At 49.0% G+C, this 22,329-nt stretch overlaps 1 protein-coding gene across 1 annotated transcript in view; it reads right to left on the bottom strand.

Moving 5' to 3' along the window:
- The window catches only part of RNF157 (ring finger protein 157), a 95,066-nt gene that overhangs the window by 30,907 nt on the left and 41,830 nt on the right, over positions 1 to 22,329 (bottom strand). The window contains exons 3-17 of the mRNA XM_019501648.1: positions 20,579 to 20,667; positions 17,029 to 17,175; positions 16,008 to 16,125; positions 13,967 to 14,033; positions 11,794 to 11,837; positions 11,220 to 11,267; positions 10,529 to 10,600; positions 9,409 to 9,568; positions 8,438 to 8,550; positions 7,758 to 7,996; positions 6,725 to 6,833; positions 5,367 to 5,478; positions 4,276 to 4,460; positions 2,890 to 2,955; positions 1,269 to 1,317 (exon numbers count right to left, since the gene is read on the bottom strand). Of these exons, the coding sequence (XP_019357193.1) occupies positions 1,269 to 1,317; positions 2,890 to 2,955; positions 4,276 to 4,460; positions 5,367 to 5,478; positions 6,725 to 6,833; positions 7,758 to 7,996; positions 8,438 to 8,550; positions 9,409 to 9,568; positions 10,529 to 10,600; positions 11,220 to 11,267; positions 11,794 to 11,837; positions 13,967 to 14,033; positions 16,008 to 16,125; positions 17,029 to 17,175; positions 20,579 to 20,667 (1,618 nt within the window). The remainder of the gene's footprint in view (positions 1 to 1,268; positions 1,318 to 2,889; positions 2,956 to 4,275; positions 4,461 to 5,366; positions 5,479 to 6,724; positions 6,834 to 7,757; positions 7,997 to 8,437; positions 8,551 to 9,408; positions 9,569 to 10,528; positions 10,601 to 11,219; positions 11,268 to 11,793; positions 11,838 to 13,966; positions 14,034 to 16,007; positions 16,126 to 17,028; positions 17,176 to 20,578; positions 20,668 to 22,329) is intronic.

Genomic DNA, 22,329 nt, shown 5'->3' with positions numbered 1-22,329 from the left:
GGGGCAGGGGGGCCCAGGTCTTTTCTGGCTATAGCTGGTCTCTTAGGACACCTCCAGACCACTGGATGCTTCAGCCAACTCCTTGCTCCTTATAGCGGTGGCCACTAAAGGAAGTTGGGATGAAACCCCAAAATGTGCTGAATGCCACTGAAGCATATAAAGCTGCACTGGGCCCAGTTATCATTTTGCTAGAAGGGTGGAGATGAATTTCACCCAGTACAGAGGGTCAATTGAGGCCTGCTCCTTTATTTTGAGGGCTTGCCTGGTACCTAGGTCTCATGCTGGTCTTCTGGATGGGAGTGGATTTCAATTCAGAAAGACTCTGAGGAGCCCCCTTCCTGCGCAGGGTCCCAGGAAGCAGTATTTCGGAGCTGCCTGAGCACACCAAGCTGCAGTCCTCAGACTGTGTGCCGTCTACAGCGAACATCACTGTGTTTTCCAGAGTTCATGACACTCCTCTGCTCACCTGCTAGTTCTCTTCTTTCTGCCTGACCCCAGCTTTTGCCATTAGAGCTGGCACTGCCTGGTAAGCAGGCGCAAGCAGGCAGGGGAGGAGCAGGTTGGACCTGCTGTGACTCCACGCCATGCAGTGTTTTTTCTCCTGTGCTGCAATCTCACTCCAAATGTGACCATGTCTCATGCACCCACTAGAGAAAGTAATCAGCCCATACAGAGTTGGCGGTGGGGTGAAGGGGACATTTTAGTTTCTGCTCTAGAGGGACATGAACCAAACCCTCACTGCAGGAGACCCTTCATCTGCAAGATGTTCTTGGCCCTCAGTTCTTTGTCTCAGACCCATTTCTAATTTCTGCTGCCTTCTGAGAACCAGGTGACCTGCACCACAGCTCAAAATAACCATCAGGGGAGTGTAAGGAGAAAGAAGGGGGAAACTCAGGGTGTTGAAGACTACTGTGTCCACATAGTCTATTTTGCAGATGGAAGCTCATCCTGTGCCTCCATGATGGACCCCATAGCCTGAGTCTCCACACCCAGGGACTTGCTTCCACTAATCCATCACAGAAAGCCAAGGCCATTCATCTCTTTTTGACTCCCCACCAAGTGCCCATGTTCACACTTCCCTTCTAGCTCTACACCACCCCTCTCCATTGTTATAGAACAGAAGACACCCCGCTCCAGCAAGACAGCATTCCTGGGAAAGCCAACTCCCCTTCTCCGATAATGCCCAGTGCCCTGAGTGTACAGTCTGGCCCCTACTGATGAAACAGACAAAATGAGAAGGGAAGGGAGGAATGGCCCATATCTGTTACCGTCTTCCTGAGTGGGAGATGCATCCTCTTCCTCCATGACATCATTCCCCTGTGACACAGAAGACAGGCTGTGAATGCTAATAGCAAAGGACTCTCTGTCCAAGGTGCAGAACCTTTGCCTTTCAAACATGTTCAGCCTCCTGTCCAGAGGCTTCCTGGACATGATAGCATCCTTTCCTCTACCCTTACCTAGCTCCCCTGGACACCAGGAGTCATACTCAGGCCCCTCCCACTGAATATGGGCTTGGCATGTACTGTGGGTTTAAACTCAGAGCTGAATTTAAACCAGACACTGAAGAGCCAAAAGGGCAGTGTCCTATCAAGGTTTTAAGGCTGAGGCATACTAGTGACAGGATCTGTCTTTGATCCTGCTCCCATGGAGCTCAATGGGGGATTTTCCATAGGCCTCAGAGAAACAAGGATTTAAGGGATAACCTGATTCCTTTCCCTTTCTATCCCATTTGAATCAGTTTGTTTTACAAATCATTGGAGCCAGCCTCTGAGTTTAGAGAGATGTGGCTGCTGACACAAAGCAATTAAGCGCAGGTTTCATGTCAACGCTAGTGTAAGCTTAAGAGCTTTGTTGAGCTGGGGACAACTGCATTCTCTGATGGGAAATGACTGTACTCTGTAAGGGGAATGTGCCTAGCATCTGCTGGACTGCATTGGTGCAATTCAGAGATGCTTCAGCACAGATTCCTTCACTGCTATACCTAGCACATTCCTGCCCCACACGGGAGACCTGGTGGGTTGCAAAGGGATTCAGTGCTAATGGAAACAGTGGTAGGGCTGAATTGTTTGTGTCCTTCTCTGAGTGTCTATGCCCTGAGCTTTGCATTATCCCAGCAATTTCTTGGGCAATGCATGCCCTACACCACTTAAATTCCTGGCAATTCTCTTTCATCTCCCCCTCAAAGGCTTTCTGCCATAAGATCTCCAGTCCAGGAAGACACATTAGGAACCATTAGCCTCTGACCACCTACATAGAGCCACATGGGCGGGCCTTTACTACAGAGCTAGCTTGGGCTCTGGCACAGCTGTCAACCTCCACGCACAAAAACTTTTCACCCATATGAAGTGGTGCTTTCAACCCAGGTTAATGACCTGACTAATTTGAGCTCCGGAGTAACTATTACCTGGGCTGGTAACCCAGCCACCGGAACCCTGCAGGGTTAAACCATGTGAATGTTGATGGGCTTCTAAGGCCTTCAACCCAGGGGCACAGAAGGACAAACCAGCTCTCCCACAATGAATCGGGAACCCACCAGAGTGGCTCCACTTAATGCAGCACAGGGGTCCGTGAGACACATCCCAGAAGTCTGAACACTACACCTGGGTAAATGCTGTTCCAGTGAATATATAGTAACTTGGGTAGAGCTCTGTGGTGTGGCTGCTCACACCCAGGCCAAGCTAACCCAGGAACTCAGACCTTGGTGCCCATCTCCCAAGTTAATTCTGTGAGGAAGACATGCCACATAGGTCATAGCTGCCTGGTCTTCTACTCTGTGGGCTCAGCCGTTAGTAGGAGATGCAATGCTGCACAGAAATCCAGCGTATTACACAGACATGGCACATCGATCAGGTAGGTGGCAGTTTGCTTCCTTTGAATGTAGTGTTTTACCTCTGCATCTTGCTCCTCCGTGGGGATACTGACAAAGTTTGTATCTGGAGATTCCACAGGAGTTGACTGCAGAGAGGACAAAAGAAATCAGATGTCTTTACTTCCCGGCTGTGCCATGTGTCAATGGAATATGGAAGCTAACACTATCCGCCACCAGTGACCACTCCTATCTAGCTGGGAATGCAGGCCCTGGTAGGATTCATGCTCGCTCCCAGAAAGGAGAAATTTCCCGCAAATGAAGGAAGGCTTACTAACTGACCTATTTCCATGACTTGGTGCTGTATGTTTATGTTAAAAACTATGGATGTCGAGAAAACCAGAGCTCAATGTTCCTTGAGCAAAAAAATAAATAAATTACCATATGTTATTATAATTATGAATGTAATATTACAAAGACAAATGCCTGTGCAACCCAAATAAAGGCTGATTTATATTATAGTAACACCTAGAGGTCAAAACTGAAATCAGTGGCCCATTGTGCAAGGTGCTGTACATATAAAGAAGTGAAACATTCTCTGCCCTTAAAGAGCTCGCTATTTAATTGGGCAAGTCAGCGAATGGGTTGGAGAGGAAGGAAAACAAAGGCACAAAGCACTGCAGTGATTTGTCCAACATCACTCAACAGATCTGTGACAGGATCCTGGTTTCCTGACCACCATCCCAGTACCCTACTCACTGGGCCACACTGCCAAACATTGTTCCTGTCTTCTCTCACCTATATATGAATTGCGCCTGACTGTTACAAAGGAAAGCAAGGGAGGGAGGAAAGGGGAGGAAAAAAAGAAAGTGATCTCCCACCAGAAATGTTTATTTCCACCTATCACTATGAACGCAGACAGTTTTAACATGTTAAACCTTAATCCCTCTAACCTGAAACTGCAACCATGTGCTTCAGTGCACCAGATAAGTCTGCTCCAAGGACATTAACTCTCTAAATCATGGAGCGTACGTGTAACCACTCCAAGATGGGAATCAGGCCAACACTGGCTGAAAAGCCTGAGAGATTAGAGACTCCATTTATAGAAAGTCAGTGCAACATCAGCCCCAAAATCTATTTTTGCAGATGGGGCCTGGGGCTACCAGGTCACCTGGGGACTTCTAAAAATTCTACCCCATGTCTTAAAGCAGAATCCCAGTAGAAACACAGGAAGTGCCTGGTTCTGTTCAATGTGCATAAAGGAATTGCCTGGCTTCTACACAACTCAGCTGTTTAATCTGACAGCCTACTTGGGACAGCGATCAATGCCAGAGGCTGCTTATATAAGGGCATTCTTGCTTACAAACCAATTCCCATCCTTCCCCCAAAATATTGGGCTATAGGGGGAATTTCTTGGTGGTCCCAAAAGAGGATCATCTTAAGGAGCTGACATATCTTGCCTGACCTACCTCTCCTTCTGAAGGTATCCCACTGGCAGCAGCAGGGGATGGGAACATATCCCCCTCTTCCTCTGTGCCAGGAGCAATGTAGGAGCCTGACATGGAAGACACAGTATCGGTGCTGAGCTGGGAGTGCTGACTTTGGGAGGAAGCCATGGACATGATGGACTGGGCCAGGCTGCTGCTGACAGGATCTAGGTAGGAAGAAAGAGGAGAGAATGCAGGGTGCCATTAGGGCAGAACAGTCTGGGCAGCGCTGGACTGCAAGGAACAGTGTGCGACAGGGCTTCTGAAGCCTGGTGCTGATGCCTACAGGCTGGAACCTTTCATCTCCATGCCCTGTGGCCCAGAGACTACAGAGGAGGGAATTCCTCTTCAAAACAAAGAGTCTATGTGATCTTCTGAGGAACAAGCTGCAACTGCATTCAATCCTTGCATCAAGCCTAACTCCTGGGCTTGATTCAGGGATCCCTGGATAAGGGGATCTGTCCTGGGTTCTTCAGGATGTCAAGTCAGGCAACTATAACAATCCCTTCTAGATTTCAGGCCAAATCCTATTCCACTGAATAGACACCCAAGTACAATCCTACTCTACCTTGTTCAAATCACTGAAAAGCCATTAATACATCTATTTTAGTAACACATCATATCAGTCTTATGATTAAGTCACAAAAAGCAGCAAAGAGGAGGACAATCCATCCACATTCTGAGTTAATGGCTTTTCACGGACTTGAGGTTGGTTGAAATCGTATCAGACAGGCTCCCTAATAAGTGGAACAGGAGTCTGTGAAACCTACAAATACTGAGGTTTTATCGTTATATTATCATATTACCATTCTATCATATTATCTTTATATCAGCATGTAGCATATCATTATCATATTATCATTATATCAGCATGTAGCAACTCAAATCCTACTTACCTAATTCAGGCCAAACTTCCCCTGTATCACATCCATAACTAAGGAGAGCAGTGAGCAGGATTAGACACGAGAACTTTGTCATCTAGTTCATCTTGTGAGGTGCCATGTATTCACTGGGTGCTACCATCAGGACATGTGACCACAGTAATTTTCCATGTCCCTTCCAACCCAACATACCTTCTGGGGAGGAGATGGTAGAGGAGAGTGGGGTTCCTGTACATGAAGACTGGTCTATTGCTCCTGAGGAGGACAAGGTGAGGTTCTCACTGTCCGGGGTCATACTGCATTCCTGGAAGGAGAGTGAACACACTAGACTCAGAGGAAAACAAGTCCCTTGAGGGCCAGTCATGGTGGCTTTTCCATGCATTGCACTGTCCTGGGCAGGTTCTGAATTGGAAGCCCTGGAAAGGGAGGTCCTACATTTCTGGACCATAAAGTAAAGTGAGTGTCCTCACAATGCCCTGATTACATACGCGTTCCCCAGGGAGGGGTCTCCAAGGGGGAAAGACTTTTTAAGTCTGCCATTCTACCATTGGCCTTGTTGATCAAACTGTCAATGAGTGCATCAATTATCAGGGGAATTTTCATGATGTGGACACCAAAGGATGGTCAGACAGCAACACCATTCAGTCAATAATGAACTGATGTAGATTTAATACCCTAGATTTTAAAGTGCATTGGAGAGTAGGAACTCATCCATGAGTGATCCTCAAGTTAGGAGGCCACGTATGGGACTATTTCCCACCAGCCAACGCCACCCCAGAACTTCCGCGCAGACAATACCCTTGAATGGATGGAGTACAGGCCTGAGAAGCAGGAACTGTGGAGTGAAATGCCAGCTGTTTCACTGAGTTGCTGTGTGACCTTATGAAAGTCTCTTCTCTTTGTACCACAGTTGCCCAACCCACATAATGGACGGATACCGACCAATTTGACAGGACTACTGATTACTATTAAATAGCAGGGGCTCTGAGTAGGACCAATGCATGTTTTCTCCTTGGAAGGGACTGTGTTAAAAAAATCAGCACCTTCCTACTTAGCAGAGCTGCCTTGCATAAATATTTGAGGTCCAGCCTACTTAGATTTTGCTCCCTTTTGATGCTTTCAGCCCTGCAGAGCCAACAAGACCTCAGGACAGTAAACAATGTCCTTCCCTGACCCTGCCAGCCACATAAATATTCTCTACATCCTACCCGCAAGGTCACCTGGGCATCATCTTCCAATGATGCCCTCTGTGACATCATCTCAGCCCCGTGAAGACAACAGTGATATGTAGGGGTAACTTTGGAAGGACAGCATTGGGTCTGAAGACTCCCAGCACAGGTGGTGACGCACAGGAAGAAGAGAACCTACCCTGGGTCACAGATCTCATTAGGGGGAAAAACAAAAAACCCCCCACCCCTGACTTATAAGCAGAGCCCATTTTACATGGAATCACAGAGGGACAAAGACCTGAAACTGCACAGTGCCAGATTTATAAAGCCTCAGCAGAAGGCCAGGCCTGAGGTAGAAGCAAAACCCTCTGAAATGATCACCTCCTCATGTTGAGGAGGAGACTTCCTCCTGGAAATCCTGATCTCCGACTCACTGCAGGACTTCTCATCATCTTCTTCAGGCAGGACAGAGGAATTCTGGGAAATAGACCTATGAAGGAGGGAAAACAAAAAAGACACCCCTCTTATTTTAAAGAATTTCTCCATGATTTAATGAGTGCATGCCACACCAAAAATATGCTGGCTGGAGCCCAACAGAAACCCCTGTTACAGACCCCCCCTGCCTCCATCAACCAGAAATAGCAGCCTTTATGAGGAAGGACTACTCTGGTCAGGGGAAAGTGTGTTAAAGCCTTTGTAGCACAGGCCCATGTCAAGTGACTGGGACAACCTTGGAGACAGACCAAATGGAAAGGCAACCCGTCCCCTGCCGCAGATGTTTAAGTAGACCAGTAAAACTACTCTCTCTGTTTTTGCCCCATTTTCTGCATTCTCCACCTGCTCTGCCATCTGGACCAAAAATCTAGCCACACTGACACCAATACAAATCCAGAGTGCTTCTTTGAAGCCAGTGGGCTTCTGACCCACTCCCACCAAACCTAACTGGGAGCTGAAGGTGCCTAGTGCCTCACAAACCCCTGGCCGTTGGCAAATCCCTGCCCTTTGTCCAGAGCATCCACTGTACCTTTTCTTCCTACTGCCAAGTGTTCCTCTGGACCATCACTACATCCCTGAGGACATACCAGGCAGCATGGTGAGAGACAGGGGACAAGGTATGCTTGGCAGGAACAAGCAGTTAAGAAAGGACAAGGACAATATATCTGCTCAGAAGAGGTCCTGTGGCCTGACTCAGATTTGGCTGGAGTCAATGGAAAGGTCCCCATAGGCACTCATGGGAAGAGCATCAGTTCGTTCAATGATACATGACTTGACTGGCCATGAGCCCAGTCCTGAAGTCGTTGCTCACACAAGTGGAGGCAGGTCTGCAGGACTGAACCCTCCCTGAGGAAACCCCTCTGTGACAGGTGGAAGAGCAACTGCTAACTCGCAGGAGGGACAGCAGCAGGATACTCACTTTGACAGACTCTTCTTGAGTTTTAGGCCTTGGTTGCTGCAGTCGGACAGGCGGTCAAGGGGGGACAGCGTCCTGATGGGAGGCACGTGGCTGTCGCTGCCATAGGAAGGCAGCATCCCTGACCCATGACCGTCACCCAGCACGTGAAGCGGAAGGGCTGCCGGGGAGGGAGTGAGGGGCCCGTTGAGAGCTTCCAGCAGAGAGACCACCTCATATCCAGGAGGGATGTTCTCAGAAGACTGCAGGGAGCAGACAGGCCACAGAACATGCAAACGCCTCATTTTTCAACAATATACCTTCTGCTGTTGGCAGGGAATGGCAAGGCAGTTCACTCCCCAAGGGGGACTTGAATGTAAGTGGGGGTGGCTGTAAAAGCACAGAGCTGACACAGCTGATTAGAGGGAGGCCAAGAACAGTTAAGGTCTGGGCCAATTTCCAGCGCACCCCTACAAAGCACCTGCAGCCCTGATAATAATCCACTCATCAGTCCCTACTAGCTTAGCCCTGGATTTCCCACCACATGCCATGCGCTTGATCCTGGATATCGGACAGACTTGCCATTACCATTACACTGGTGACAGGAATATGCCTCTGTGTGCTACCACCCTGCTAGGGACCCGTGAGCCATTTCACATCACAGCGACTGCATTACAGCTCTAACTTCCCCAGTCAAGGCTTACCGAGTGTTCCTCCGAGTCTGACGTTTGGGAGGCAATGATGGGGTTGAAGCTAGTGGGAGACAAGGGGCCGAGTTTCTTCCTCATTGCACGGATCTGAAGCAAGGCTCTAAATGCTGCAAAGCAGTGGGGGGGGAAGGAATCAAAATAAATGTCTAATGCAACAGAACAGGAGACTCCAGGAAGAATTCTTAGGTGTTTCCACAGAATTGATTTGTCTTAATCTAGCCTCCAGGAAGCAAAAACCTGGGGATGTAAGTGGAGGTGTCTGTACTTGTCAAGCATTCAAGGCTTTGCATTTTATTGTAATTTTGTGGGCAACCTGCAAAATTTCAGCTTTTCTACTCTAAGCTATAGCATCTTTGGTGGAAAAAAAATGACTGTTTTCACTCAGAATGGTCCCATTTTCAGGCAAGGAACACTGACATTTTCAACATTTTGAACTTCTGAAATTTGGGTCAGCCAAAAGTTTTTTGCCCCAGAACTTGCAAAAAAGGTCTAAGCGGGACATTTTACATGCAGGCCTCAACATCCTCATATTTCATTGCACATTGCAATAAAACAACACAATGAAATGGGGGATGATGAAGGATGAAAAGTGATGTTAAAGAGTTTTGTTCAAAGCTCCTATTATCTTCAATCCTTGATTATGATGCCCATCTCAGGGCACCAGCATTTCTAGTACAGCAAGAATCCTTGCTTGATTTCAAAACTTGCAATGAGCACTGTTCCTAGCCAACAGTTAAGAGCAACTGGCCTTTGTTCCCCAGAAACAGGCCAGTTATAGCCAACTCCAACCTTGCATACTGAGTCATCACCCAAGTAGTTTAAATGAAGCCAAAGGCTTTCATGTTGGACCTAAGGGGCAAAATGGAAGATTGATTTCCCCAAATTAGAGAGTATGACTGCTCGGACAATGACCTCCGACCTCTCTAGGACTTGGTCCCTTCCACCATGCACTCCCCAAGTCTTACGCAGCCTGCAGATGGGGCAGTTGTTGGCCTGGTAACGCAATGTATCCGCACACGTGTTGCAGAGGCAGAGGTGCCGGCAGGGTAGAATCAAGGTGTCCCGGACGTCCGAGAGACAAACGACACATTCTGCGCTGTTATCGCTCACCTCGTCCTCGGCAACCTGGGCAGGAGTGGCAAAGACATGCCTGAAACAGCTGGCATCTCCATCCCATGGCCCAATTGCAGGAGTTGCCATGTTGCCCTTGGAATAGTAGCTATAGTAACCCAAGCTTGCAGGGCTCTGGAGGACTCCTGTTCTGCAGTGGGTCAATGGCCCATGGGGGTTCAGAATGGGGGTGGAGGCAGCTCACCTTATCCTTGTAATCTGTTACTCTCCAAACAGGCTGGGAGTCCCTGAGGTGCTGTGCTTGGGTCCCACCACCCCCAGTGCAGCTTCCTCCAAGTCTAGACCTGCACCAGTTTCACAGCATCTAGGACCCTTGGCAGTCATTAACTTACCCCTTTCGGTCATGATAAGCCATTTGGTAGGAAGGCCAGTGGAAAAGCAAGCCAGTGCTTTGACTTGTTACCCTCCAGACACCTGGATTCCAATCTTTAGGGAACATGAGTTTGAAGCTCTCTTCCTATAGCCTGCTGCTATTTTTGGTGGTTACTAGTTTCACAGTCATGCCATCCTTTGCTATCTGCATTCAGAAGCCATCTGATATTGTATCAGACTGAGGGGAGAGTGACTGCCAGCCTTTACTGCTGAGGAGATGAGGTAGGCCTGGAATTGCAACTGGTTTTGCCAGTCAGCATTGAGGGACACTGGCAGAACTGTATGGGGAGCCTAAGACTGGAACACCTGAGTTACCTGGAGCCTGCCACGGAGGCATAATAGCAGCTCCGAGTAAGGGAAGCTACTACACAAGTCCCTTGCACTGTGCTATAAATCCTTGACCGCTATGAATACTAAACATTTCCTATATTAAGTGAGAAGAGAGGAGGAAGTCAAACAAAATTAGCACAAGGATTGTGTGCTTGAAAGGCATCTCTATTTCAAATCAAGGAGAAGGGCACTGAGGAGGGACTTTTTTAGGCCCTGCTTCCTGCTTTCCATTTCCGGGAGCATCATCCTTACCTTGGAGTCCTGTGTGTTGTATTTGTTCTCAATCCCGTAGATTTCCTGAAGAAGGTAACTAACGCCATCCACCTGGAGATGCCAATAGGGGGAGAGCACATGAGGACAGGACACAAGGCAATAGATTCAAATGACAGCAAAGGAGATTTAGATAAACTGTCAGGAAAACCTTCCTAAGTGTAAGAACAAGTAGGACACCACAATAAGCTGCTCAGAGAAGCAGTGAAATCACTTTCCTTGGAGGCTGCCAAGAGGCTGGAGCTATTTGGGATGATTTGGGAATATCACATCTTTCATTTGTGCAGAGTTGGACTAGATGACCCTTGATGTCCCTTCCATCCCAGTAATTCTAAGTGCAGAGTAAGCCTCTGTATGCCTCTAACAAGCCTGTTTCAAATGCTCATGTGGGAAGACTTCTTCCTAAGCTCTCTTCCCTACCAAGTATTCGAGTCCCCCCTCAGTCTCCCAGAGCTCTGTCCCACACAGGGAAAAGATTTTTTCTATGCCTGTCAAATCCATGCTGTGGAAAGAGTACCTCAGCCTACCAATGATCCTGCCAGACTCACTGTTCCTCACAGATTCAAGTTCTTGTCCATGGCAGCTCTGTTCAAAGCTGTCAGCAAGGAGCAGTGGACCTCCCTTCCTTAGCAATGTGTCAATATGAGCTAATCATAGTCCCAGGCACACTCACCACTTGTTTCTGCTTGAGGGGCTTCACACAAATGCTGCCATCTGCATGCTGAAATAAAAAAGTGGTGCCCAGAGTCAGCACAAATCAACAAGAGACCTCAGGGGCAGCTCAGGAAACAGTAGAGCTTTTATCTAGTATACAGTAATATCTATAATTAAGCACCTGGACACAATGGTCCACAGTGATCCATCAACTGAACTTCTGTCAAGGTGGGTCCTTCTCTATGCATTTAAACACTGGCTGATCAATATAAACATGGATGGGTAACATAGAAATACATCACATAAAGGCAGATCTAGGGGTGGTTCAATGGACCAAAGTTTGTGGACAGAACTAGTGTCTCATACGCAGCAACTTGATCAATATTCAGGCAAACAAACAAGCAGCCAACATCCTTGGAGGTGCTCAGTGACTTGGAAAAGTCAGGCATCTTGCACCGTCTGGGACTGGGTGCTTCCTTTCAGTTTCCATGTTTGGCACTTTTGCCCTGTACATGCTGATGTCCCATATACTCTGGAAAGACTGGGCTTAAATGGGCCACTTCACTCCAAAGGGAAGCAGGATGGAAACTCACCTTCTCAAATGTTGCTAGCAGCACGTGGCAGTGGCCGATGTGCTCTGCAAGACACAAATGGGATAGGGGTGAGAGTTAGAAGGGAAGATGACCTCTCCTGTTGGGATAGCTATGTCCATGTTTGGGGGGTTACTGGTATAGCTGTGTCAACTAAGCGACATGATGCTGTCACCCCTTTGGCCAAAGTAGCTAGGCCAGCAAACCTCTGTAGTGCAGACTATCCTTTGGTCCTTGCCCCAGCTCCCCTCAAGGAGAACTACAGTGAGCTGTGCTGGGCAAGGAGACTGCTTGCAGGGAAGTGCAGTGGGAGAAGCAGATGGGACCAGAGAGTGGCAAGTCTTTCAATAAATAGAAGACGTTAGGCTGCCCATAACCCAAAGACCATCAGGAGGACATGACTGAGCTCTCCTCAGCTCCTACAGATGGGAGATGACACAAGATCAGGGTACGTTCATCTCTTGGCCTCTCACCCCAACTGCCCTTTAAAAGTTTATATGTCAAGCAAAGGAGAGTCTTTCTTAGGGGTCAGGAAAATGCCTTTTAATAAAGGGGCCCTAGAAGTCTGGGCAGATGCCAGCAAATGCTGGGACTCTGGTGAGAGCCTCAAGAGATAAGGGAAAAGGCTCATGATCAGACACTGGGTACACATGGCACACTGTACTAGTGCAGCCTTGGCCTGCTGTCCCAGTGAGACCTGCACCCACATGCCAGAAACTATCCATGTGCCCAGTGGAAGGACGGATGCCTGCTAAGAGCCTTATCTGGGTTTGGTAAAGTGTAACCAGGTTATCGAGTGACATCGAGCGACCTTTATCAAAGCTGAGGACAAATATTTAAAGGTCAAGACACAGGGTCCCCATTTGGAGCATGGGAGAACTGCATTTCTTTGTGCTCAGAAAGGGCAGCCTCGTCTGCTAGGACTATGAGAATCAGTGGTATGGGGCTACCGTGGTACGATGGTGAATCAACAGAGCGAATACTACAATGTGGGCACCAGCATGGATACGGATTCCACCTGTCTCCACACAGAGCCAAATCCTGCCAAGGACTAAGCCTGGTGACAGCCTTCTGATTTCAGTGACAGAAAAAGGGGTTCAAAACCCCATAGGCTGAGTCACAGCCCGAGGCAGGTCCAGTCAGGACCACAAAGTCCATCACTGGGATAACGCACCTGCTAATGCAGTGGTTTACTGGTTTTTAAACTTTCTCAAGTCACAGAACCCTTTCGCATATCTTCTTCTGCCATGGAGCCCTACTCCCATCCTGAAGACTGAAGTGGAGCCAGGCAACCCAGCCCAACAATGGTGGTGCGCTGCCTCCTGGCCAGGACCAGATGAACGCATAGGCAAACTAGGCACATGCCTAGGGCCCTGAGCTGCAGGGGGACCCTGGTCCTTCCCTCCGCAGCAGCGGCATGAATGGCCTTGTCTGCCTCCCTTCCCTTCCTCTCCCCTCCACTGGCCTTGCTGCTGCGGTGGCCGCTTCCTAGCAGTGGCTCCGAACCGCACTCCTCATGGGGGGCAGCACCAAGGTGGGGAGGAGGGTCTTGACTGGCTTGGGGCCCACAAGTTTGTTTGCCTAGGGCCCATTAAAGGGTTAATGTGGCCCTGCTCCTGACCTGCTCTGCCATTACTCCTGGGCTCTTTGCAAAATCCTCGATGACCTATCATGGAACCCAGTTTGAACACCACTGTACCTTCACATTTCTTTTCTTTTGATTTGGGCTGCTATGGGCCTGACCCAAAGGTTATCAGAATTAGAGGGAAGGTTTTGCTGACTGCAGTGAGCTTTGGACCAAGCAGTAGAGAGAATGGCCAAAACATGGCCTTCTGGTTTGGCCAAAAACACCACCATTGTGAAATGTCATTTCATCCCAAACTGGGAAGGAGAGGAGGACCCTGTTACCTAGGGATCACAGTGAACCTACATGTCCTCTCTGCAGCAGGAACAAAGCAGACCTGCCCTTCCAATTCTGGGCTGGCTCTTAGCAGCAGAGGGGACAAGGTACATGAGTAAAACCTAGAAGCTCCTTGGCAAATAGCAGGGTGCCTTGTTGAAACACAGAGGCAGCCAGAGGACAAGCAGGGCTGGGCTGGGCAGCATTAAAGTTTATCTGTGTCAGGGCTCCTGTAAAGAAAACAAACCCCTTTTAATTCCAAGAGGAGGCTCCTACCGTCTCCCTCATCCACCACAGCGTGCACCACCATGGGGTACACCTCCCGGTCCAGATCAAAGCCCAGCTGGGAGGAGACAAAGAGAGAGGAAAACAAGACATCAGGAAGAGGCTAGATCCTCTGCTACCAAAACTCAAAGTTACTTTATCGATTTCAACAGAGCCAAGTCAACTGACTCCAGCTTCGCACTGATCTGTGCCAGCTAGCCTGGTGGTATAAGTGGAACCACACAGATTCCCCCAATTTGCAATCTACCCTCTCAGGGGAGCAACTGAAAGCCAAGGCTGGTTTGTAGCACCTTCTCCCCAGTGCTTAGGCTCCCGATGAGTCATGCCCTATAAAACCTAGAGGTACCAACATGTTAATCCTGTATTCACTCCAAGATGGAGCCAACAAATAGATACTCCACTCTGCTGCCCTACGGCATGGGGCACGGGACACGGAGACACGGCAGGGCAGGAAAGGCAGAATCCTGTCACCGGAGTGGGCACTGCTCCCTCCCTCAAGGACCTGCAGTCCATAGGATCATAGGAAAACAGGGCTAGAAGGGATCTCACATAGTCATCTAGTTCAGCCCCCTCCTCGAGGCAGGATCACCCATGACTAAACCATCCTAAGCAAATGTCTGTCTAATCTGCTTTTGCAAATTCCCAGGGATGAAGAGTCCCAAACTCTTTAGGGCTAGAAACAGACATTTCATTTGTCCCCGGACAAGCTGCTCCTGTGTTTGTCTCGGAACAAAAATATCCCACACCACACTTCTAATTAGGGTTTAGCGAGTGGCTGAATGCATCGCTGCTTTTCTGCTATTGATTCAATGATGCAATCCCAGGATAATCAGTCAGACGCACTGTGCTCTGTTCCAGGATAAACTGTTAGTTTTTCCTATCCCTTGAACCTTTTTAGGATTAATCCCAGGACCATGGATGTCTGAATGACTGCACTTTGTATTGGGGTCAAATGGTTTATCCCAGGACAAATGCAACAAATTTAGCCTAGGCAGCCTGTTCCAATGCTTAACCAGCCTCATAATCAAGAAGCTCTTCTGAATTTCCAACCTAAATTTCCTTTGCTGCAGTCTCAGACCATTGCTGCTAGCCCAGTCCTCCACAGGCACAGTGGAAAGCCTATCTCCATCCTTTTTAAAACCACCCTTCAGGCATTTGAAGACTGTTATCAAATCCACCCCCAAGTCTTCTCTTCTGCAGACTGAATAACCCTAGCTCTTTCAGCCTGTCCTCCTAAGTCACGCTTCCCAGGCCTCTAATCATTTTTGTCACTCTCAACTGGACTCTTTCCGGTTGCTGATGTCTGGAATATTTTAAAGTGTCAATTTCAGTTCCATGCCTTGTTAAAGCTCCCTCATTTTTTACTGTGCATCCTACAGTGAAGAACAGGCTGCTTCCCATTCCTTCACTGCAATAGGTTCAGAAATGTGCTGGCTCCCTCTTGCTGATCCACCCTGTTTGGACATGACTCTCTCACTGTGGATCTAATGAGGATGACATAGTTGCCAAGCCCCTGGATCAGTTAGCAGCTGAAAAGGCAACTTCTAAAACCAGATTTTAATTTTCCTATTGAAAACAACGGCCAAAAAAGCACAACCCCTATTTCGGCTGTTCAAATGCAATGGGATGAGAGCCCTGATCCATTCCAGGCTTTTGGAAATGCTCCCCTGAGCTCTTGAGATTTCAGGAGCTCTGAAGGGTTCCCCAGGACCCTACTGTGGCTTGTGGATTTTGACTGATGCTACTGAACATCTCAACCACTTGGCCATTCCTCCCTCTTCAGTCCTTCAGATTTCTGAGACTTGCTTTCCAGGCCCCTCCTCTCAGTGTGCCACTGCTGTCCACATCTCATTCACTTGTGTGCACTCTCTCTTTCCCTGGAATGGGCTGGGAGCTGCTCCAGATCACAGCAGAGTGCATGCAAACCAATGGGAATCACCAGGTTAGGTCCAGGCAGAACCCTAGCTAGCTGGGTTGACTGAGAAGAGCTGACAATCTGCTGCCAAATGGCTTCATGCCAGGCTTGGCTTACCTCCTCTTCTGTCCACTCTGAGGGATCAACGGTGTGAGAGGGTAAGCAGAACTGCTGGCATACCCCTCGCTTATAATGGACCGTCTCCGACTGCAAGCTGTTGTCTTTGGGGATGTAACTGCCAAGCAGAGAGGAAGACACATCACTGCATTTTCAATATCCTTGTCTCAGTTTATCAGCTCTCCCCAGCAGGGAGCACTCTCTGAAACACCAGAGGAAGAGAAGCCACCCCTCACTCATTTTTTTATACAACGCCTTGGTCTGACCTCAGTCCTGGTCAGCCCCCACTCAGGATGGCTGAGCCAGGGGGTTCTGTGAAGTACACCAGCTATTTCAGGCCTGTTTTCAAACATCCCACCAGCTGTCCAGGGCAGTGAAATATTAACATGCAACCTGTGCCCACAGCAAGGGCATGATGCCCTGTCAAAGCTAACAGCTTAGCCCCAGCAGGGCAACCTGCTTAAATGCCTCCACCTCGATTCAGGAAAACCTTCAAACTTCAAAACCTTCAATTGAGTGTCTCTGAGTCCATGCTCCCCTTCCCCTATGTGCTGTCAGCAGAGATGCAAGAAAAACAAAAACTTCTTCTCACATCTGCAAGGGAGTGGAAGGAAAAATGAGTGAGGCAGTTCCTGACTCCTTGACTTGTTGGAGGGAAATAAAGATTAAGATGTGCTGGACTGGTCAAGGCTCCTGGAGGAGGGGCATGACAGACTTAAGCCATCCAACCAAACCTAACCCTTGAATCCCAGGGCCTTGATTCCTCTGCTAAGGAGCACAGAGAAGCCATCTTTGTCTTCAACAGGCAGCAAATGAGAACAGGATGAGACAGGAGCCATCTCTGACCATGCTTCCCCAGAGCACTGGGCTTATCACTCCTTTGAGCAGCAGTGACTGAGGGAGGGCTGTGGCTGTGAGGGAAGCCATCCCACCAAGGGCAGGAGGAAAACCTTGCTCATCATTGGTCCTCTCTTGTTGAAGGGTGACGTACCCTAGCCTGTGCCTTCCCCGGACTTCTCACCTTGCTATTCCATTCTGGAACTCTTCAGTAGCTTGGTAATAGATGGTGATGGCCACCCGTGCATCGGTGTCAAACGTGAACTCCACGTTGTAACGGACCTTGGCTTTGCTCACTTCCTCCCCAGGGGTCTTCACTTCCTCTGTACACCTGGAAAAGCAGGGGAGAAAAGGACTTCACTTGGATCCAAGATCCCATTCAACAACCTGCCCCCCCACAGTGAAAAGCTTGGGTTCAAGGTGACCCTTCAGAGGCAAAACTTCCCTTCAGAACTGGGAAAGCCAGAAGGGATGGAGCTCCAGTGAGCCACAAGCTGGACTGACACTCGCCTGGCAATAAATCCTGGATGTCAGTAAGAACTGCAGACATCAGCACTCGAAGGACCACAGTGGAGATGGAGCAATAACCCATTACATAAATATTAATGCTGCATAGCAAAAGGACAAGGAAATGAACAAATCCTCCTCACCTACCAATGAAAACCAGCTTTCCCTCTAGAAGAACTATCCCATCAGTGTGATGGAAGAAGCTTCTTTTGCAAGTGAGGAGGGCAAGAATCAACTTCAGAGAAGAGGTCTAGTCAGGAACCAAAAAGTTTAGAGGGCTATGAATGAAAACACATGAGCAGCCCCTAGCTGCAGTTTTACAAGCCAGAGCATAGCCATGTGGAGGGGACCCAGTATATTGCAACTGGGGACTTCGGCAAAGGACCTGTGGAGAGATGGGAGTTGGCATATTCTTGTCGGCCAGCAGAAAATGACTCCTGTTGGTGCCACTTACATGGCTGCTGTAGAAAAAGAAGCTCGAGTCCTAAAGATAGGATCACTCATATCCTTCTTAATGAAAACTTGGCCCTTCAGTTCTGGTAAACACAGAGACAGTACGAGCAGACAGTAGGATGACATGGTGGCCAGGGAGATGACTGGAACTCCGATGGGGGTTCAGTCCCTGACACTGTCATTGACTTCTTGTGTTACCCTGGAGAAGTTGTTTAACTTTTTTTGTGTGCCTCAGTTCCCATTTGTCCAACAGGAATAATAGCACCACCTCACTTCTCTTCCTACAACCCCCTGTAAGGTGAAGTACTGGACCATGTGGTGATGATAGCCACGTTAGTACCAAAAATAGGTGCAGGTGCCATGGGGCACAGTACTGATGTCAGTTTAGGCTGACTCTTAACATAAGCAGAGTTATACCACTGTACATGAGATCCGAGTCCTGCCCCGTGTCCTTAGGAGAATTAATCACCACTTTGCCCTCCTGCAGGTTGTCTGGCCCCCTCCTCTCCTCCTATGCCGAGCTCTCTGGAGCCTGTGCTAGGAGTCTGGCTTATTTCTGATTCATTAGTGAAGCTGTTTGCATTTTGACAAACAGGCTCTTTCACCATCAATTCCAAATTGCTCTTTTCCATCTCCAGCCAGATCACTGTTGTGCTGCTCCTGGGCGCTAGCACAGACAAATGGGACAGGCGGCTGCACGGGAGGTAATAATCAATGGATGAACAGGCAAACACAGCAGGCAGAAGAAATGCTGCGCACAGAGGACTTTGAACAGCACCAGTTTTGCACAACACACCACACTGGGGAAATGGTTCTGAACATTTTTTATCTGGAAATTTGCAATCTACCCTCTCGGGAGCAACTGAAAGCCGAGGCTGGCTCGTGGCGCCTTCTCCCCAGTGCTTAGGCTCCCAATGAGTCATGCCCTGTAAAACCTAGAGGTACAAACACGTTAATCCTGTATTCACGCCAAGATGGAGCCAGCAAATAGATGCTCTGCTCTGCTGCCCTACAGCCCCTTTCATCTTTAGAACTCAAAGCACGTCCCAAGCTCTGATGGACTAAGCTCCGACACCCTGACCCCACTCCCCCCAGCGTGGCAGGTAACTGTTACATCCTGCACTGAAGCAGATAGGGAAAACTGAAGCACGAAAGAGGAGCTCTCTCTTCCAGAGGTCACAGGGCCAGTCAGAGGCAGAGCTGAAAATAGAAGTCAAGTTCCCGCTTCCATTAGTTTCCGCTAATGACTAGGTCACGCTTCCAGTCTTCCTCCTAATAAAGCCATTTGCTAAAGAAAACCAACTTCAAAGGCAGCATTAAGCTTCATTTAATCCTCCAGGTCTCAAGAGTGTGAGGGCAGAATATGGAAATGAAGACACATTTCCACTGCTTGCAAAGCGGGTTCTAATCAGCATTGAAATCCTCATGCTCTGGGAATTAGGATGGAGGGAAGGGAAGCGAAAAGAGTCTATGAGAAAGCTATCATCGCTCACACCTTCCCCCTTGCCAAATCAAAGGCTAATGCTGCCAGTGCCACTGTTTCCATCTAAACTCAGCTTTTTGGCAGCCATAGGGTTAGAGGAGCTGCTCTGGGAAACCCCGTCTTCTAGGCACTTCTTTGGTGGGTCCCTCTGGCACGTGAACATGGAAGGGCACACGGCAAAGGTTCATCCCCTGGCCCACATCTGTCTTGCTTTCATGAGCATCATGCTCTGCTCCATGTGCCCAGCTATCAAGCTCACTTCTCCATTTCCCTCACTCTTGCTTCTTTTCTTTTCCTTCTCTCCCTTTTGCTTTGCTCCTTTTCCTCTCTCCCTCCATTTGCCTAGGATGGCCATCCAGGGACAGCGCACCTTTGTTAAAGCCTCCTACCTGGGTGCCCTACTCCATATTATCTACCACCATGTTCTCGTGGTTGGGGGGCTGGGGGTGTCTCTTGCCACCCGGCCCATGTTCCACTGCTGTGCTGCTGAGTTGGGGTAACAGCAAGCCCAAGGCCTCATCTGAAACCACTTCCAAGGCTTCTGTGACTTGAGAAGCCAGGGAGGCATCAGATGCTCACATTTTCAGACGCAATCGTTAGGCATGCAGAAGATGCTACGTGGCAATGGGGTCCGGCGTATACATGATTTGTTGGCACAAGGCAACAGAGCACGTGGTCTTTTGTAAGGTTCCAGCAGGCAGGAGGGATGCAGATGAAACCACAAGGGAAGGGAAAAGGGAACCTTTGTAGCTCATCTCGCAGAAAGGCTCATACCGGCCTTAGTAGGTCACTTCCTGCCTCCGGTCCTGAACTCTGTGCTGCTGCATGTCATTAGGTTCCAAGTGATGGCTCCCAGGCAGCAGCAGGAGCAGGATTAGCTCAGGCTCGTTCCTGCTGTCACCTCTAATGACGCTGCAGATCAACCAGGGAAGTGAAAAATCCAGGAGGTAGACAATCCTGGCAAAGTCCAGACGTTAGGGGGCATCTCTGTGTGACAGCATGATGCAGCCAGCTGCTATTCATCATCAGTGGCTTCACTAAGAACACGAAGAGCTCTATTTTCATGTGAGCTCTATACCTCTGCGCACTAGTTTCTCTTCACTGACCAGGTCCCTTTCTAGCTCTGTGCTCACCTGGACAAGCAGGTAGGCACAAAGCTCCCCTTAGAGGTGGTTTAGGATACTGGCACACAGGTGGTACCACCACTGGTACTGTGATGCTGAACACTGGACTGTGGTTCCCAGTCCAGACTGGCCCGTACAACCTACCACTTCTGGGAACGTGGACTTACTTGACAAGGCGCAGGGTGTCTTTGCGGATGTTGATTAAGCTTCGGAGTGTCTTCACTGGCTCCTGGGGGGGCGGGGCGGCATACGGAAACTGGGGTTCAACAAGCAAGAGAGAGAGGCACAAATTAATGGAGTTTTACAAGAACTATCATACCACATTGATCAAAAAACTCCAACACCAACCACTTCTTCAACAGGAGACAGCCCCTGTGTTATGTTAGGGAACCCCAGACTTCAACTCTGCCACCTCTGGCTCCACATCAGATGCCAACATTGTGCCCCTCCCAAAAAATGTTATGAGATTGGCTTAAAAGTCATGAGATGAAAAATATATAGTAATAAATGTAGGGGCTTTTTATTTGCCTTTTGGTTATTAGACTTTCCAAGTCCTGGTTTCCAGTTTTTTCTCCAGCCACAAGGCCCAGGCATTTGCCATATGTTCTTGCATACAACCCACACCTCCTTGTCCTGCAAAAACCCAGCTGCTTGGGACTGGAGAGTGCTTTATATGCAAGGAAATATGGTAAGAGTTGCTTCTGCCACTCATGGGCTAAAAGCAAAAGGTAAAGTCTGCCCGGGGAGCAGAACAAAGAGTTCAAGGTCCCCAGCTGCTGTTATGCAAATACTTACTGCAAGAGCCTTTTTTCCCCTTCATTATGCTTTTCAAAAACAATATGTTTTATTCCAGGGGGTGTCACATGTGAGAAAATATGGTATTCTAATTGGTACGTAAAAGCAGAGCATCTCAGCCATCACATGCCTGTAGAGGCAGGGCTTTATGGAAAACCCACCAAATATCTCAAGATTGCAGACAACAGAGTGAGACTTGGCTGCGTTCCCACACCCCTGACAGATTCCCCAACAGAGCTCTGTACAGCTGCTGACACAGGGGACACAACACCGCACTCTGTACCTGTGCCCCATCCCATGATGGAACATCCTCCACCACCCATCACCGCGTGGAACCAAATCAACATGCCCCAAACTCTATCAATGGCACTGGTGCTGGAGCTGGTCAAGCAGGCCTGATCCTGCCTGCAGCTGTGCACTGTTTGTTCTCAGTGACTCTCCGGGAGCAGAGAGCCCTCTGCACCTCACTGGATTGGGGCCTTTGCTCTATAATTCCTCATTTGAGAGGAACATGCCAAAGCCCAGGGGAGCAGAACATGGCTGTACGGTTTCGAGGTCTAATCCAGTCCAGGCAGGTCAAGATGAAGCAGCATCCTGTGTTGGCCACACCATAGGCTGTTGCTCAGGATTGGGCCTCTGCTCCCCAACTATCCAGCTTTGCATCATACACACAGACCCTATGGATGAATCTCAGTGTGCGTCACCACAGCAGTGTCTGCAGTCCAGCTCCCAACATGCTTGGTGCCAGGGAAAGGAGGAGAGCACCCAGGACTCACACCTCTGCATAGGCCATGGATTCTTCTGCAGGATTTTAATCCCCAACAGCCTTGCCCAAGTGGCCAGAGTGCTATCAGCTGACCTCTGGGAGCATGGTGGGGGAGAGGGAGGGGACTGCTTAATGGCTTGAGGGTCTTGGTAGCACAAGCATCCAGCATCCACTCCCAGGGCCCTCTCAGAGAGGTACCGAGTACTTCTCCCTCAGCATCTCCCAGGATCAGGATTTCTGCATCTCTGAGGACCAAGCTCTTAGCACATTTCCTGGTAGCACACCACAGCCTCTGGTCTGTTGGAGACCATCAAGCGTCTGGCAGCAGACCAGCTGAGACTGCATGTTCCCTGAAGA

The sequence above is a fragment of the Gavialis gangeticus genome, unplaced genomic scaffold, assembly GCF_001723915.1.
Source record: "Gavialis gangeticus isolate Ggan-Ray unplaced genomic scaffold, GavGan_comp1, whole genome shotgun sequence".
NCBI lineage: Eukaryota > Metazoa > Chordata > Crocodylia > Gavialidae > Gavialis > Gavialis gangeticus.
The sequence above is the reverse complement of the archived record's forward strand: the minus strand, read 5'-3'. Positions and strand labels throughout refer to the sequence as shown.